Below are 16864 nucleotides of genomic sequence, written 5' to 3'. Positions count from 1 at the left end.
GTGGACCTGAGGGCTGTGATGGCAGGGTGGGGCAGGAGTATCCGCCCCAGCAGGATGCCAGGATGTGGAGGGTGAATGGTGTGGGGAGGGGAGGGCTAGAGGTGGGCCCAATCCACCAGTCCCTGGCCTGTTTGCTCTTCTCAGAGGCAGGGGGCTGCCTAGATGGAAGTTCCTTCTCCTGATTGGCTCTTCTCACCAGACTCCCATATTCTGAAGACTCCAAGAGGACCTCAAAAAGAAAAATGAGCTAGCCAGCCCTGGCAGGTGCAGCACACCCTCAGAAAAACCTCAATCTGGCCACCAGATGGCAGCTGTGGACAGATAAAACTTCTCAATGTCAAAAAATGTCCACACTTCAGAAGCTGCTTAAACAGCAAATCATCCAGTTCCTAGGTTTGCCTAACTCCTCATCAGAATACTAGAAAGCTCCATGCTCTTTCTCACGTGAATTCTTCTAATAAGGCATGATAAAGAGTTTGAGAATCTGAGAGTAAGAAAGGACTATCTTAAAAGGCTGGTTGGTTCTGTTGTGAACTCTGGTCTCTCTGGTGACATGGGACCCTGCCCATCTCCAGCCCAGACGTGAAGTCCTCTGATCTACAGCCCAGGACATCATCTGAGACCCCAGCCATCAGCCACCCATAGCTCTACACCCTCTGTGCTCCAAGACTCCCTGGGCCTGGCATGCCTTGTGAGTGGAAAGGATGATGGCGAAATAGCCATGGCCTACAAAGCTATAGATGTTATTCCCTAGCAGCTAAGAAAAAGTCCACAGGAGGACACAAGTGGGCTAATCCCAGCTTGGGGGTTGGTAGATGGATGTGCTGAAAGGTCAAGAGGTCAGAATGGTACAGGTCCTGGCAATTTGGGGCTCTTCTCTTCTTCCGCATGGGCCGTGATGGCAGGGTGGGGCAGCCTCTTCTCACCCCAGACAGTGAGCTCCTAAGACACCAAGTCCACATTTGTGCCCATTCGTCTCTGAGTTCTCTACATCTGGCTCAGCTCCCATGACACAAAGGGACATCAATCAAGGTCCTTTGAATGATACATACATGCACTTTAGTGCATAAGGAACATTTTGCATTTGAGTGACCTACATTATTGTGTTGCTTTCTCTCACAGAAAAGGAGCCTTCTAGTGTCGATGATAAACAGGAGGGAGTAAAAAGTCAAAACAACATCTAAGGAATTTGAGCATCTTCACATACACAGAAAAGTCTGCCTAATTTTTGGACAAAGTCTATTTATTTGAGTGATTATTTACAAAAAGATTAAAAGAAAAATCTCTCTTCCCCCTCATATAGCCAGAAGAATGATTCAATGTCATTTTTGCAAGTCCTGTGTGCTTCTGATTTCTTGGGGCCTGAAGGATGTGACATAATACTCAGGCATAACAATGAAAGGCAAATAAACTAACTCCACACAAGGAAAACGGTATCATCTACACCCCAAATACCAGGTGGAAGGGAATGTGAGAGTCATCATCAAGCAAAATGGAAGGAATCCAAAATTGACAGGAGAAAATGCCATTGAATTACTGGGCATTTTACAGAACATGCCAGCTTCACTGCTTTCAAATAATTATCCTAACTTGAAATATGTGTAAATAATTTGTTTCTCCGTAAAGGGCTGCAGGCAGCTCTGCCCTCTCCTGAGGATGAGTCCAATATCAACTGTTAACCAAACCCCTTTTAAAAGGGATCCAGATAACCCCCGTGTTCAAACCATCAGACGCTAAATCCTTGGGGAAATCAGGTCATTCTGCTTGGGGTGTGGGTGGGGGAGGGGGGAGTGCCTGCTGCTGCTGACTAAAGATGGTCTGGTTTCCTGGGTCAAATAGGTGGCTTCTGTGCTTTGTCATGGAGCCTGTCCAGTCCTCCCATCCAACACCCTTGCCAGATGGAGGCTCTAGTCCTGGATCCTGCCCAGGCCAATCCCTTCAGCCTCAAGGGAGGAAGTGAGGAAGCCATCTCCACCAAATTGTTCGTGAACCTCCCTTGGTGACTGCCGGGCAGAGGGACTCCCCAGCCTGTCTGCCAGGCGATACCCAGGCTGCAGAGGACCACCACAGTTCCTGAACACATCTATCCCTTTGCCTTGACCATTCCTACTGCGTAGCCCCACCTTCCTCATCTTCATTTCCATATTCTAAACTCTCCTCAAGGTTCACCTCCCACAAGTAACCCCCTCTTACCACCCAGCCCCCACCCCAGCCACCCCAGGGCACTGAGGGCTTCCTGCCTTATCCAGTGCTTATTCATATGCGAATCTCACCTCCTAGGCAGAGGGACGTTTGGTTCTGCCTCAGTGGAAACTGCCACACCTTGCATAAGAAGTTTGGGTGGCTCAGCCTGTAATCCCACGCCTTTGGGAGGCTGAGGTGAGTGGATTGCCTGAGCCCGCGGGTTCGAGACCCACCTGGGCAGCGAGACCTCATCTCTACAATAAATCAAAAAATCAGCCGGGCGTGGTAGCGCATGCCTGTAATTCCGGGCTACTCGGAAGGCTGAGGCAGAAGGATCGCCGGAGCCCAGCAGGTCGAGGCTGTGGTGGCTGGGAGCAGCCACTGCACTCCAGTCTGGGTGACAGAGTGAGACTCCAACTCAAAAAAAAACAAACAAAAAAGAAGTTTGGGTTAATGAAGGGCTGTGCCATTTAAATAACCTTCATTCCCTCTGAAAAGTTAATGCACAGGAGCACACACAGTACAGAGGTCTAGTAGGGATTAATATTTATATAATAAAAATTATATTGTGGCCTGCAAATAAGTGTTCTTTTCTTCAGTTCATTTAGGCAGCTGGCAAGTTCAAGCTACAAATATAAAACTAGAAAAGGCCGGGAGTGGTGGCTCACACCTGTAATCCCAGCACTTGGGAGGTCAAGGTGAGAGGATTAACTGAGCCCAGGAATTTGAGACCAGCCTGGACAACATGGTGAAACTTCATCTCTTGATAGATAGATAGATAGATAGATAGATAGATAGATAGATAGATAGATAGATAGATAAGCCAGGCATGGTAGTGCATGCCTGTAGTCCCAGTTACTTAGGAGGCTGAAGTGGAAGGATCACCTGAACCCAGGAGGTCGAGGCTGCAGTAGTGTGATCGTGTCATTGCACTCCAGCCTGGGTGACAGAGTGAGACTCCAACCTCCAACTTAAAAAAAAAAAAGAAAGAGAGAAAGAAAAAAAGAAAAGAAAAAGAAAACCCCAGAAGACACATTTCAGGTGCCTGAGCAGATAGCCCTAATGCAGCAAACAGAGGCAGTTGGGTGCTGCTGAGGAGTGGGATCCAGGAATGCTGCTCCATCACCTGACCCTGGGTTCTGCAGAAGGCCCACAGGTGGGGCAGGGCTGGCAAGGGAAGAGCCACTGTCCCAGCTGGCAGACTACGGTGTGACTGATGCAGATACTCCTGGACGGATGCCCCCAGGATAACCATGGTCGGCCCTCCTGCAGCCACCCCTCTTGCAAGCATGTCCTTGCCCAGAGCAGAGAGGGAATAGAAGTCCTATGGGTCCACTGCAGCACATTTCAGGGATACACATGTTGCTGGAGATAGGTCGCCTTGGGACAGTGAAAGCAGATTTTTTCCTTCATCTTTCAAACACTCTGGGTGCCTGACCCTCCTGTGGGTGATTCTGCCCCCTTGCCTGCCTCCAGCTGTGGGCAGGATAATTTATGAGTAATAAGGCACATACCCAACAGCAATGCTGGCATGAATGAAACTGGTTGCACCCACAGTGTGACACACTTCCCATATATTTTCATGTAATGCTCCCAGCAACCAGGCAGGAATGTCAAAGAGGAGAAAACTGGAGCTCAGAAACATTAACTGGTTTGACCATGGCCCCAGAGCTGGAAGGGATTTGGGGAGAAGCTTTGCCAACCATTCATTTCACAGATGGGGAGACTAAGACACCAAGAGGCATGACAACTTTCCCAGCATCAGACCTGCCCCTGGGCCCAGTGTTCTGTCCACACTACCACAGAACATTCTACCAAATTTGGAAAGCAAACAGATAAAAGCAAGGTTAGCTCAGAATGGCAGCACTCAAGCCCTTGAAGGACTCTCAGAACCCTGCCCCCAGCCCAGCCCAGGCCAGCCCAGCCCAGGCCAGCCCAGCCTTCGGCTGGAACCTTCCTCCATATCCTTACTTTTCCCCCCTTCTTTGAGTGCACTCTGTTTTGTTTCTCAGACTAAGCAGAAATCAGTCTCACTACATCCACCCTGGTTCTGCTTATGCCACAAACACAAGAAGTAGGTCTGTGGCCTCATTCACACATCCTAACTCTTCAAACTTACAATTCCAGCCGGCTCTACGTGGTCTTCCTTTTTCCAGCTAAATGTTGTGAGTTCCTTCATCTGATCCAGTGATGACAGATAGGGAGCAGCTGTAACACACCCCACTCCAAGGACATTGCAATAACCCCTCCAAGGACACTGCTGGCACTGCTGAGAGTATCCTGGATGCTGGTCCCATAAGAGAAACTTGCTGGTCATCGAGCCCAGTACTACATGCACGCAGTACTGGACTCTGAGATCACCATGGAAACAAGACACAGGACAATAATTAAACAAACTGGTCAATTAGCAACTGCAGATGGCAGTGAAAAAAATAACCAACATGCTATGATGGAGAGAGAAGGACAGCCTAAAGCCCTCTGAAGTAACCTTAAGTTAAGATCTGAAGGATTTACCAGGCTGACTGAGGGTAAGGCCAGAAGTGTTCTAGGCAGAGACACCAGCAAGCACAAAGGCCCTGAAGCAGGAGCTGAGCCCTGAGCAAGGTGGGGAGGAGGAGGAAAGGAGCTACCAGAGGGGTCTGAGCACATAGAGCCTTACAGGCCAATGTGGTGAGGACCCTGGATTTGACCCACAGAGCACTGGCACGCCATTTACAATGATTTTGTGTGTGTGTGGTAAAATACGCATAAAATTTACCATTTTAACCATTTTAAGTGATATTTAGTACATGCATAATATTGTGGAGTCATCACCTTATCTAGTTGCACATTTTCATCACCCCCAAAAGAAACCCATACCATTAAGCAACCACTCCCCGTCTCCCATTCCCTCCAGTCCCTAGCAACCACTAGTCTGCTTTTTATTTCTACGGATTTGTTGTCTGATTGGCTTCTTCTTTTTTTTTTTTTAACTTAAAATAATGTTTTCAAGGTTCATACATGTTGTACCATATATCAGTGCTTCATTCCTTTTCATGACTAAATAATATTTCACTGTCTGGATATACCACATTTTCTTTATCCATGAATCCATTAAGGGATATGTGGGTTCTTTCCATCTTTTGACTATTGTGAACAGTGCTGCTATGATCTTTCATGTACAAGCTTTTGTTTTAACACCTGTTTTCAATTCTTTTGGCTATGAGTGGAATTGCTGGGTCACAAGGGTAATTCTGTATAATGTATTGAAGAAACCACCAAACTATTTCTGACAGTGGCTGCATCATTTCACATTTCTACCAGCAGTGTATAAGGGTTCCAGTATCTCCACTTCCTGACCAATACTGTGTTTTTTTCTTTGTTATTGTTGTTGTTAGTAGCTATCCTAATTGGTGTGAAGTGGTATCTCATTGTGGTTTTGATTCACATTGCCCCAATAACTAATAATGTTATCTTTTCAGTGTTAATTAGTAAATTATAAATCATCTTTGGAAAAATGTCTATTCAAGTATTTTGCCCATTTTTTAATGGGTAATTTGTCTTTTTGTTGTTGAATTATAAGGGTTCTTTATATATTCTGGGTGCTAAATCCTTATCAAATAAATGATTTGCAAACACTCTTTCTCATTCTATGGGTTGTCTTTTCCTTTTCTTGATAGTATCCTTTAATGCACAAAATTTTTTAAAGATCCAATTTTTTATTAAAGATCCAATTTATCGATTTTTTCTTAGTTGCGTATGCTTTTGGTAGCATATCTAAAACCTCACTGCCAAATCCAAAGTCATGACAATTTTTACTCCTATTTTTTTCTTTTAAGAATTTTGTGGTTTTAGCTCTTATATTTAGGCTCTTGATTCATTTTGAGTCAATTTTTATATATAATATGAGGAAGGAGTCCAACTTCATTTTTGGAAAGCGGATAACCAGTCATTTCAGTAAGAAAATGAAGAGACCATCCTATCCCCATTGAATGAGCTTGGCACTCTTGTTGAAAATCAATTGGTCAGAGATGTATGGGTTTGTTTCTGGACTATCAATTTGATTCCACTGATCTGTATGACTATCCTTATGCCAGTACCACATTGTCTTGATTACTGTCACTTATAGTAAGTCTTGAAATTGGAAAGAGTTCTTCAACTTTGTTATTTTGTTTTTTGAGATTATTTTGACTATTTGGGATCCTCTGCAATTAATTCCATATGAAGTTTAGAATAGACTCTTCCATTTCTACGAAAAGAGTCACTGAATTTATTTATTTATTTAGAGTCAGGGTCTCACTTTGTTGCCCATACTGGAGTGCAGTGGCATGATTATGATGATCACAGCTCACAGCAGTCTTGACCTCTTGGGCTCAGCATTCTGAGTAGCAGGGACTATAGATGTGTGCCACCATGCATGGCTAGTTTTCAAAATTTGTTTGTAGAGATAAGGTTTCATTATGTTGCCCAGGCTGGTCTCAAACTCCAGGGTTCAAGCAATCCATCTGCCTTGGCCTCCTGAAGTGCTGGAATTTCAGTCATGAACCACTGCACTCGGTTCATCGAATTTTAATAGGGATTACATTGACTCTATAGACAGCTTTGGGCAGCTATCCATCTTTATAATGCTTTCCAATTCATGAACATGGAATATCTTTCCAAGAAATTCTTTCTTTTACCAATGTTTTTTTAGTTTCGATTTAGTTTTAGCCTCCTTGGCTAAATTTATTTCTAAGTATTTTATTTATTGATGCTATTTAAATGAAATTGTTTTCTTCATTTCCTTTTTGTATTGTTCTTTACAAGTGTATAGAAATACATGTGACATTTAAATGTTGGTCTTGTACCCTGTACCTTTTGCTGAATTCATTTACTAGCTCTAGTAGTTTTTTTCTGGATTATTTGGGATTTTCTACACATACGATCATGTCTGCCAATAAGAAAAGTTTACTTTCTATTCCTATTTTTTTCTTTTGTAATTTTTCGTGCCTTGTTCTACCTAGAACTTCCAGGAAAATGTTAAATAGCTGTGGGGAAAGTGTGCATCCTTGTCTCATTCCTGAAGTTAGAGGGAAAACTTAGTTTTCACCATTGAGAATGATGTTAGCTGTAAGTTACAATGCCCTTTATCATGTTGGGAAAACTGCCTTCTATTCCCAACTTGCTAAATGTTTTCATTATGAAAGGGTGTTGTATATCTATAAATGCTTTTCCTACATCAGTTGAGATGATCATGTGTGTCTTTTGCCTCTTTAATCAAATTAGTGTATTTCATTGATTGATTTTTCTATTGTTAAACCACCCTTTCATTTCTGGGATAAATTCCACTTGGTCATGGTATATAATCCTTTTAATATGCTGCTGGATTTTGTTAGTATTTTTTTGAGGGTTTTTGCATCTATATTCATAAAAGACTATAGTTTTCTTATGATGTCTGTGTGTGACTTAGATATCAGAGGTGGTCTTACAGAGTAAGTTATAAAGTGTTTCCTCCTCTTCAATTTTTTGAGAAGAGTTTGAGAAGGACTGGTGTAAATTCTTTAAATGTTTGGTAGAATTCACCCAGTGAAGCCGTCTGGTCCTGGACTTTTCTTAATTGCAAGATCTTTGATTGATGATGAAATTATTTCTTTGTCATAGGTCTGTTAAGATTTTCTATTTCTTCTTTAGTCAGTTTTGGTAATTTGTGTGTTTTTAAGAATTTGCCCATTTCATCTAGGTTATCTAATTTGTTGGCGTACAATTGTTCATAGTATTCTCTGATAATCATTTTTATTTCTGTGAGGTCAGTAGTAATGTTCCCACTTTCATTTCTGATCTTAGTATTTTGAATCTTCTCTTTTTTCTTAGTTAATCTAGTCAAAGATTTGACAATTATATTGATCTTTTTAAAGAACTAACTTTTGGGTTCATTCATTCTCTCTCTTGTTTTTCTAGTCTCTATTTCACTTCTCTCAACTCTAATCTTTATTGTTTCCTTCCTTCTGCTAGCTTTGGGTTTAGTTTGCTCTTATCTAGTTCCTTCAAGTGTAAAGGTTAGTTATTGATTTGAGATTTTTTCTTCTTTTTAATTTTTCTAACTTTCCCCTTAAAGTCATTTCCTTATTTTTAAACATAAGCTTTTATAGTTGTAAAGTTCCCTCTGGGCACTGCTTTTGCTACAGCTCATAAATTTTGACATACTGTGTTCTCATTTTGATTCACCTCAAAGTATTTTCTAATTTTCTTTGTGATTTCATCTTTGATTCACTGGTTGAGTGTGTTGTTTAATTTCTACATATTTGTACATTTTCCAGTGTTTCTTCTGTTATTGATTTCTAGCTTCATCCATCTTTGGTCAGAAAAGGCACTTCATATAATTTCAATCTTTTAAAATTTATTGAGACTTGTTTTGTGGCCTAATGCATGCTAGAGAATGTTCCAAGCGTGTCTGAGAATAAAGTGTGCTTGACTGTTGCTGAGAGGAGTGTTCTGTATATGCCTGTTAAGTCTAGTTGGTTTATAGCACCCAATAGTTTTAACCAGTATAGTTATATGATCAGATTCCCACTTTTAACATGTCCTTCTGCCTGTTGTGGAGAGCTGACTAGAGGCAGGAAGACAGTAAGAAGGCTACTGCAGATACCCAGGTAAGAGGGGATGGTGCCTGGACTAGCATGGGAAAACCTGGGGAGTAGCCAATGGTTTCAAGAGGTAAGTGGAAGTGGGAAGTAGGCTTCCTGCAGGATGAGACAGACCCTGGGATAACCCACAGGGGCCTGCCTGGAATAACATCTGTGTCCTTGACCCAGCTGGCTGCCATCAGCCAGGCCTTGGTAGAACTACACCAGGCAGTCTTCTCTCATTCAGGGCTACTCCAAGCTGACTCCAAGAAAGGCAAAAAGTTATAAACAACAATTCTCTGACATCAGCCTGAGAACTTAGTGAGGAGGACATTGCCTTAAAGAGAAGCTCACCACAAGGGTTATTTTTCAAGACATAATCAGGTGGCCCCAAACCTTCTATAAACACAAAATAGCTGCCTGAAGAATTCTCCTTCACCTACATTTGTGCTTCAAAAAGCCAAAAGGAGAGGACTCCGACCATTCCAGGCAGTACAAGGTGGCATATACTACCTTGAATTGTACCTGAATGTTTGTCTCTGTCCTGTTTCTTTGCCCAGAAGGGCTACCCCCTTGGCAACAAAAGCTTTGTGCTGTTATCATGAAATCAAGTAAGGTGAGCCTGAGGCTACTCCCTTAGGGGATCCCATCTCTTCTAGAGAAAGTTCAGGTTAGCAATCTCTAGCACTGCTCAGCTAACAGGTACTTCCTTTCCAGTTGCAAACAAAACAAAACAAAAGAACAGGAACAAAAAGGTCCTCCCACTTGCTGTTGCAGGAAAATTGTTCTAGAATGACTAATCTTATAAATGCCACCCTCTATATTATTTTCAGGAAGTTCCTAAAAAAATGAAGCCATTTTATTTATGTATGTATTTATTTATTTATCTTAGAAAGAGGAAGCTAGTTCTGTGGTAAATAGCCTCACTTGGACCATGTGGGTATTCTGAGCCCAGCTGCACCACTAGTCACAGCTTTCACTACAGTAGCTTTCTACAGGCATACAAACCAAGGCCACACATCCTGCTGGGGGTCTCAGTGCAGCCCATATCTGAAATGGCTCCAACCCTCTCCTTCACTGGAAAATGGAGTGGTACCCTGGGGACCCCTGGCCAAGCTCAGCACTCTTGCTAACACACCACAGCTACATGAGTGCTGACCCCAGGGAAACTGTCACCAAGCAGGTGACTCACTGCTCCAAATGGGTGAGACAAAAGAGAAGGCCAGACTGATATTCTATGGCCTTCCATGAGCATTGAAAAGCTAGAGCTGGGGAACAGACCCCAGTGAGGAAGACAGGGTGTGGGGCATGGTGACCAAATTCACTAGCTTGTCTCTTCCTGCTGTATGCTGGAGCTCCTTCCACAGGAGTCACTGTCTCCCAATCTAGCATGTGAGACAATCCTGGAGAGCAGGAGCTATGCCTCCCTCTCACCCGGAGCCCTGCCACACCAAAAAAACACATAGGTCTCTGGAAACACACACCATTCTGCTTATGACTTCTGAAGGATCACAGCTGCCTGACCCCTGCTCCTAGCGTGTAGACACACTTTTCACCCATCAGAAACATTTGATGTCACTCTGGGCAGGCAAGGCTGTGGGGAGGCATGGATTCTCACATACACTGTTGGCATCTCACAGTACAACCCCTGTGGAAGGCAGTTTGACATATCTCACAGAATTACAAGCGCACTCTCCCAATGACCCAGCAAGCCAGCTTCCTGGAAAGTACACTTTGTTTATACTCTTACAAGCATGAAATGAAGCACTTGCAAGTTTACTCATGGCAGTACAGTTGTGTCATGGTAAAATAAGGAAACAACCTAAATGCTCATAAACAGGCTACATGTTAAATAAACTATGATAGCTCCATACAATGAAATACTACACTGTTGTAAGAACAAAGAAGAAGCGTTTTACATACTGATAGGAAAAAAATTCCAACACACATTGCTAAATGGAAGATGATCAAAGTAGAGAACAGCATTTGTTTTGAAATAAGTACCTATCTGAATACATATGTACAGACATAAGTAACTTTGGTTGCCTCTGAGTGGGAGAGCAGGGTGCGTGGCTAAGAGACCAGGAGTCAGATACAGACTTTACTGCATAGGCTTTTGAAGCTACCAGTTTAGGAATCTTACAAAAACATTACATATTTTTAAAAATCTATTAATGTAAAAAATAAAATGCCTCACTCAGGACTTCTGAGTTGACCTCCCACCTTGGTAAAGGCAGCAGCTATGGTTAAAGAATTTTCAATCCCCATAATCAGAGACCAGAAAGGCTGGCCTGAGACACAAGTGCATTATCCTGGACTCCCACCCCCAACTGCTGCTTCTGGACCTAACCACCGCAGCATTGGGAGGGTCCACTGAAGTCTAGGTAACCAGATTTGTCCAAGGTGAGGCACACACAGCCCTTGCCCACCACAAACGTTTCCATCCCAAGAAGTGCTGCCTAGGCAGAATGGCTGAGCATCTCACTGTTAAGGAGATAATAATACCACATGGACACACCCGCCGCTCCGAGCACTCACTACCTGATTGGTTGTTCATCACACGAACAGCCTTGGCCTTGGCCAGCTCCAGGGCAGTGATCCATTGCTGCCGGTCCACCTCTGAGCTGGCCTTGAGATGGTAGCTCCTTGCCCCACTGGTCAGCAAGATACCACAAGAGTCCTCCGTGTCAATGTGCGCAGTGGACAAGTTGATGGTTCCACGGCAGGTGTGGGCCATTTCACCCTGATTTCTGTAGGACGCAAGAGGAAGGAAGGTATGAAGTGAGGCTCTCAGACTCAATAGCTCCAGACTGAAAAGATTCTCCAGGCAAATTCTTAGATCTCAGACCCTCAGAGCTGGGAGAGGTCCTGGAGTAAAAGTTGGGAGATGATGCTTACTGGGACTGACTGATCATGACTTGGTTGAAGAAAACTCCAAGGTCACATTTACCCTCCTGGTGAGAGTGGCAGAAGGATAGAAGCCTGCATCCGTGTCACATGCAGGGCATGGCTGCTGTGGTCTGAGTTCTTTCAAACACCAGGAAATGGAGAAGAGTGACTGTCCAAAGTCCCGCTAGGCAGAGCAGGCCTCGGACTCCATGTCAGGCTCTTTCTGTTAAGTATCAGGACCACTGAGTTAGAGCAGGTTGGGATCCTGCCACTAAAACTGAGATTGGAGACCAGAGACCAAGGGAGTGGATTTGGAGGCATCCCCTGTGGAGTGACCAAGGATCAGTGTTGTCCCTGATGGCTGCCCTTGTCACATCATCAGATCCACAGAGCAAGGATGCCCTCATTGCCCTCATTCTCACTTGGCTCCATAACAGATGAGTTGAAGGCACTGACCAGGTTAACACAATGCTACCTCAGGACTAAGGCATGACTGCATTTGCTACTTACAGAATTATGGAGCTAAAGGTGTCAAAGTAAGAGGTGAATAAAGTGCATGCCATTTCCAGTTGTGATCAATGTCTGGAAACAGAGATCTAATTATCACAACTGGATCTACTTAACTCACTTCCTTACATAAACGAAGGAAAATCAGAACCCCTCTTGACATAACAAATCTCTTTCCATGGAGGATGTTGGAAAAGGAAAAGGGATTTGTCAGCATTTAGTACTGCCAGTGGCAGGAGCTCATTTGGCAATTTTCTACAGCCCTAAATACTCATTTATTTCCCCTGGCTGTTTATCATCTATCATTTTCTTTATTCTTCTACCAGTTCTAAAATCAGATGACTTGACAGTCAGACATTCATCTCTTTTTGAATAGTGGTTGCCTTTTCTGATTCTCTTCTGCTTTGGTCCCATTCATTAGAGAAAACGACAGTTGAAGACAAGTCCAGCTCTTAGGAAAGTCACTCTAATTTACAAAACTGGCAAAGTTGGGCATGCCTGTTGGAAGCCTGATGCTTTAAATTAAAGGACATTTTAGGCTAGAGATTGTTCAGGAGTTAAACAGTGTAGTAACTAACCAAAAATGACTTAGCTCAAAAAGAAGAGGGGAGAGGGCAATGTTCTAGGCAGAGGGAGGAGCAGGGGCAAAGACCTCAAGGCAAGGGGAACTTCACAGCTTTCAAAGAATAGAAAAAGCTTCCTTGAACAGAGCATTAAGAACAAGAGAATAGATGAGAGAAAAATAAAACTAGAAAATCAGGCATGGATCAAAGGCAGTACCTTGTAGGCTACATTAAGGATTTAGACTCTTATCCTAAAACTAACACAGAAGCATCCTGGGCCTAAAATCAGGAAAGAAGCAGGGAAGATCAAGAGTTCCAGAAGCTCTTATAGAAAAATGGGGAATAAAGTGACTTGTGCAGGATGGGAGATGGAATGAGGTCCCTATGTGAAATCAGACCTAGGCTAGAAGTGACCCAGCAAAGATTGTAATGGATTACAACTCATCAACTAAAAAAAAAATACATGAGTCAATACTGATATAAGTAAACAACTGAAGAAATAAACAGAGGAGAGGGAATAGATATTCCTTAACAAAAGCAGATAAAATTATAAACACAAAAGTCACTAAATGCAATGTGGAATCTTGCTTTAGATTATAACATTTTTTAAAAGACTGAAAAAGAACAGTGTAATTCGAATAATATCTAGAGTATGGTTAATAGTATTGCAACAATGTTAATTTCCTGGTTTTGATAATTGTATTTTGATGAGGCAAGATGTTGCTAATATTAAGGGAAGCTAAGTGAAGAGTATATGGAAACTTTCTGCACTATTTTTTGTAACTTTTCTGTAAATCTAAGTTATTTCAAAATAAAAAATTTAATGCTGCTCTCACCTTCTTCCAAGGGTCATAGCTGATATGAAGTTTTGTGTCTAGGACTTGAACTCCCCTGCCTTCAAGCTGAGAGACCGGACTGGAGATATTTTCAATGTCACTGAAGAGCAGAACCCCAAAGGCCCATTATAGGATCTGGTTCTAGGCTGGACTCTCCAGTGGACTAGGTGGAGGCATTTTAAAAACCACTAGACCATGAAGAGTAGAGTGATAGGTGAGGCTGAGGGAAGGAGGGAGGACTTCCCAGTCAAGATGAGCCTGAAAACCCAAATTCAAGACTTGTTAAGAAAATCAACGCAAATAAAGAAGCCAACAAAGTTGACGCTCAAAAGATGAATCACTTCAAACAAAATGAAACTAACAGAACAATATGAAAGGGATTTCGCATAAATAGGTTTAGGATTCTCCAAGATGAAGCAGTAACATCAATATAAAAGGAGGGATAAGTTAATAATACAAAAGCTAATAAAAATGAAACAAGAACAGGTAGATAACAATAAAGTAACAAGAGCAATTCAGAAAATGAAATATAGCAGACTAGCTTCTCTAGTCACCCAATACCCAACTCTAAACTGAACCTTTACTCATTCTAATTATGATGATTTTTTATGAAGGGTCTTGAGAGGATTATTTTAATTTTTCAGTTTTACTTTTCTGCATTATTTGGAAGAAATGGAAGAAATAGTACAGTGAATATGTAAATTTGGGAGCTAAATGTCCTTAAGATTATCAAGGACCAATGCATTTGCTGGTCTTGGAATACAGTTCTGCTCTTTTCTCTTTAATTTAGATGCTTCATGTTCAAACCATTCTTCACCAGAAATCAAAGTATTATTTTTATCCTGTTCAGTTTTTTGAAATGCTCAATGACTTCAAACTCAGTCCTGGAAGAGCCTAAAATTCAGGAACATATCCTAAAATTCAGATTGCTGTTTGGGAGTGGCACACCTGCTCATGTTGTATATAAATGGTATGGTTTCTCCCATTGGGAATTATGGCTATGGTAACTCTCTCTATGAGGGCTGACCTTCCAGGGATACCCAATAGCTCAGATGGTGGAGAAGTTAAAACTCTACCACAGTGTACTATGGACCTGGGCTCTGCAAGCTGCAGTGGCAAGTCTTCTCCCCAAAGGACTGTGGAAGTGTGCAACAACCAAGAACCAGCTTTAGAGGCCTCACTACCAGGCCACATCCTAGAGCCTCCCAGTTGTATCAGAGTTCATATCCAAAATATATGATGATGCATCTCTTGTCATTAAAAAAAAAACATTTTTTTAAATTAGAGTGTCACTCTGTTGCCCAGGCTGGAATGCAGTGGTGCAATCATTGCTCACTGCAGTCTCAACCTCCTGGGCTAAGGTGATCCTTCTACCTCAGCATCCTGAGTAGCTAGAACAACAGGTACATATCACCATGCCCAGCTAAATGTTTTATCTTTTGTAGAGACAAGATCTCACTATGTTGCCCAGGCTGGTGTCAAACTCTTGGACTCAAGCAATCCTCCCAACTCAACCTCCTAAAATGCTGGGATTACAAGCATAAGCCACCATGCCTGGCCTCTATCATTTTTTTTAGGATACATGTTTTGAGGAATTACTTTGATATCTGATGCATTTAGAACAAATAGAAACAAAATATGAAACACCTGCTGTATAATTTCACTGCAAGAGAACTTAGTACAAGCAATATCCTATTAAGTGAGCTACATCGACTCTCAACAAAATAATACTCAGTAGTGACCCCAATCAAGTTCTCGTCTCTGGCAAAGATATCAGCTGTCAGAACTTGGAAGTGAAAAATAGTTAATATAGCACTCTAAGCCGTGAAGACCAGCTGTGATTAGTGACTAACACAGCTGTATTAGACACAAACCTTGTGCATAGTCCCTTCACCACCTCCTCCATTCCCTCTTTTAGTCCCCCATTTAGGTCAAGTCACCACTCCATTTCTGCACTTGGGAGAAGTGCTGCATCTCAGTGTACAGAATCTGGCTTCTTCCACCAAGAAGCTGAGTTTTTGCAACCCACAGCATGGACGTGCTAGAGTCTCAGAGGTTAAACACTGAACAGTGGGAAATGGGAAGTGACTGGGAACCAGACAGGTAAATACTCCTCACTTATCCCCCCTGCAAATCTCTCTAAGGTGTCCTTGCTAACCTTCTGGAGAAATCCACAAGCCTAGAGAACATAAGTGGCCTGAGTGGCCCTTGCAGTTTGCTGTGAAGTGGTGGCTACCCCGAAGGCATCACATCCCTTTACATCTTTCCCTTGCCTTTCTTCCCCTTTTGCCTCCACAATACCAAGGCTCAGCTTGCTAATCCACTGAGTTCCCTGCATGCCAGCAGTAGAGACCAGCACCAGACCCTCCCTGATATGGTCAATTCCTTGGAAAGAACCAGACAGCTGCCAACTATATCAGACCCCTTCCATCTTGGAGAAATAGCAATTTGCCCTTAATGAAATCGATGCACTTTCTGGTATTGGGGTTGCCTTCCCTGCCTGTGGCCCCTCAAGCAGCTCCAGGGTCCAAAGTTCCCAAAAGCCTTGTCTGTTGGAATGAACTCCCATACAACAACAGTGGCAGACCAAGCAGCCCATTTCTGCCAAGGAGGTAAACCAATGACTTTTGAGCATGGATTCACTGGTCTCACGTGAACCCAGCCATCCCTTGGCGGCAGCCTGCCTGACAAAACAATGGGATGGCCTCCTGAAGGCTCAGTTGTGGCACTGACTGGGGAAATGTCCCTCAGGCTTGAGTTTCTGTCCTCTAGAATGCAGTATCTGCCTTGAACTGACAACTGGTATCTGGTGTCCTGTCCCCCATAGTTACAACAGACTGGTCCAGGAGTGGCCTTGCTCACTGTCACACATCCACCCTTTGTGGGGCTTGGGCTTCCCATCTTGGCACACTTAGCCTTAGCTGGGTTAGAGGATCTAGTCCAGGGGTAGGGGGGTGGATGTGACACAACAAGGCTTCCACTGAACTGGAAGCTGACAGTACCAACTGACCACCTTCAGCTCCTCATGCCAGTAACCAACAAAGAGTGAAATGACTCTGCTGTCAAAGTTCGCTGATCCTAACTGCTACGAGGAGTTGGGTTAGCGGCCCATAGGAATGGGAGAAGAATGTCTGGAATAGAACCCAGAGGATTCTCTGGGATATCTCTTTATGCTTCCATGGCTTAATGGCTGTTAATGGGCAAAGTCAACACCACACTCAGACCCCTCAGGGCAAATGGTACAGACCAGTCAGAGAGCTGGCAGCAAGTGAAGAGGGTCTAGAATGGACAGTGGAGGAGGAAG

General features: G+C 43.2%; 1 protein-coding gene across 1 annotated transcript in view; it reads right to left on the bottom strand.

Annotated features, from left to right (window-relative positions):
* Positions 1-16864, bottom strand: part of OSBP2 (oxysterol binding protein 2) — a gene marked incomplete at its 5' end in the record, with an annotated part of 155156 nt that overhangs the window by 114487 nt on the left and 23805 nt on the right. Inside the window, one exon of the mRNA XM_021711414.1 lies at positions 11307-11515. Coding sequence (XP_021567089.1) covers positions 11307-11515 — 209 coding nt within the window. The remainder of the gene's footprint in view (positions 1-11306; positions 11516-16864) is intronic.

This window comes from Carlito syrichta, unplaced genomic scaffold (assembly GCF_000164805.1).
Source record: "Carlito syrichta isolate Samal-C Ts95f unplaced genomic scaffold, Tarsius_syrichta-2.0.1 Scaffold302276, whole genome shotgun sequence".
Lineage (NCBI taxonomy): Eukaryota > Metazoa > Chordata > Mammalia > Primates > Tarsiidae > Carlito > Carlito syrichta.
Note: the sequence above shows the minus strand (reverse complement) of the source record. Positions and strands in the feature narration are given on the sequence as shown.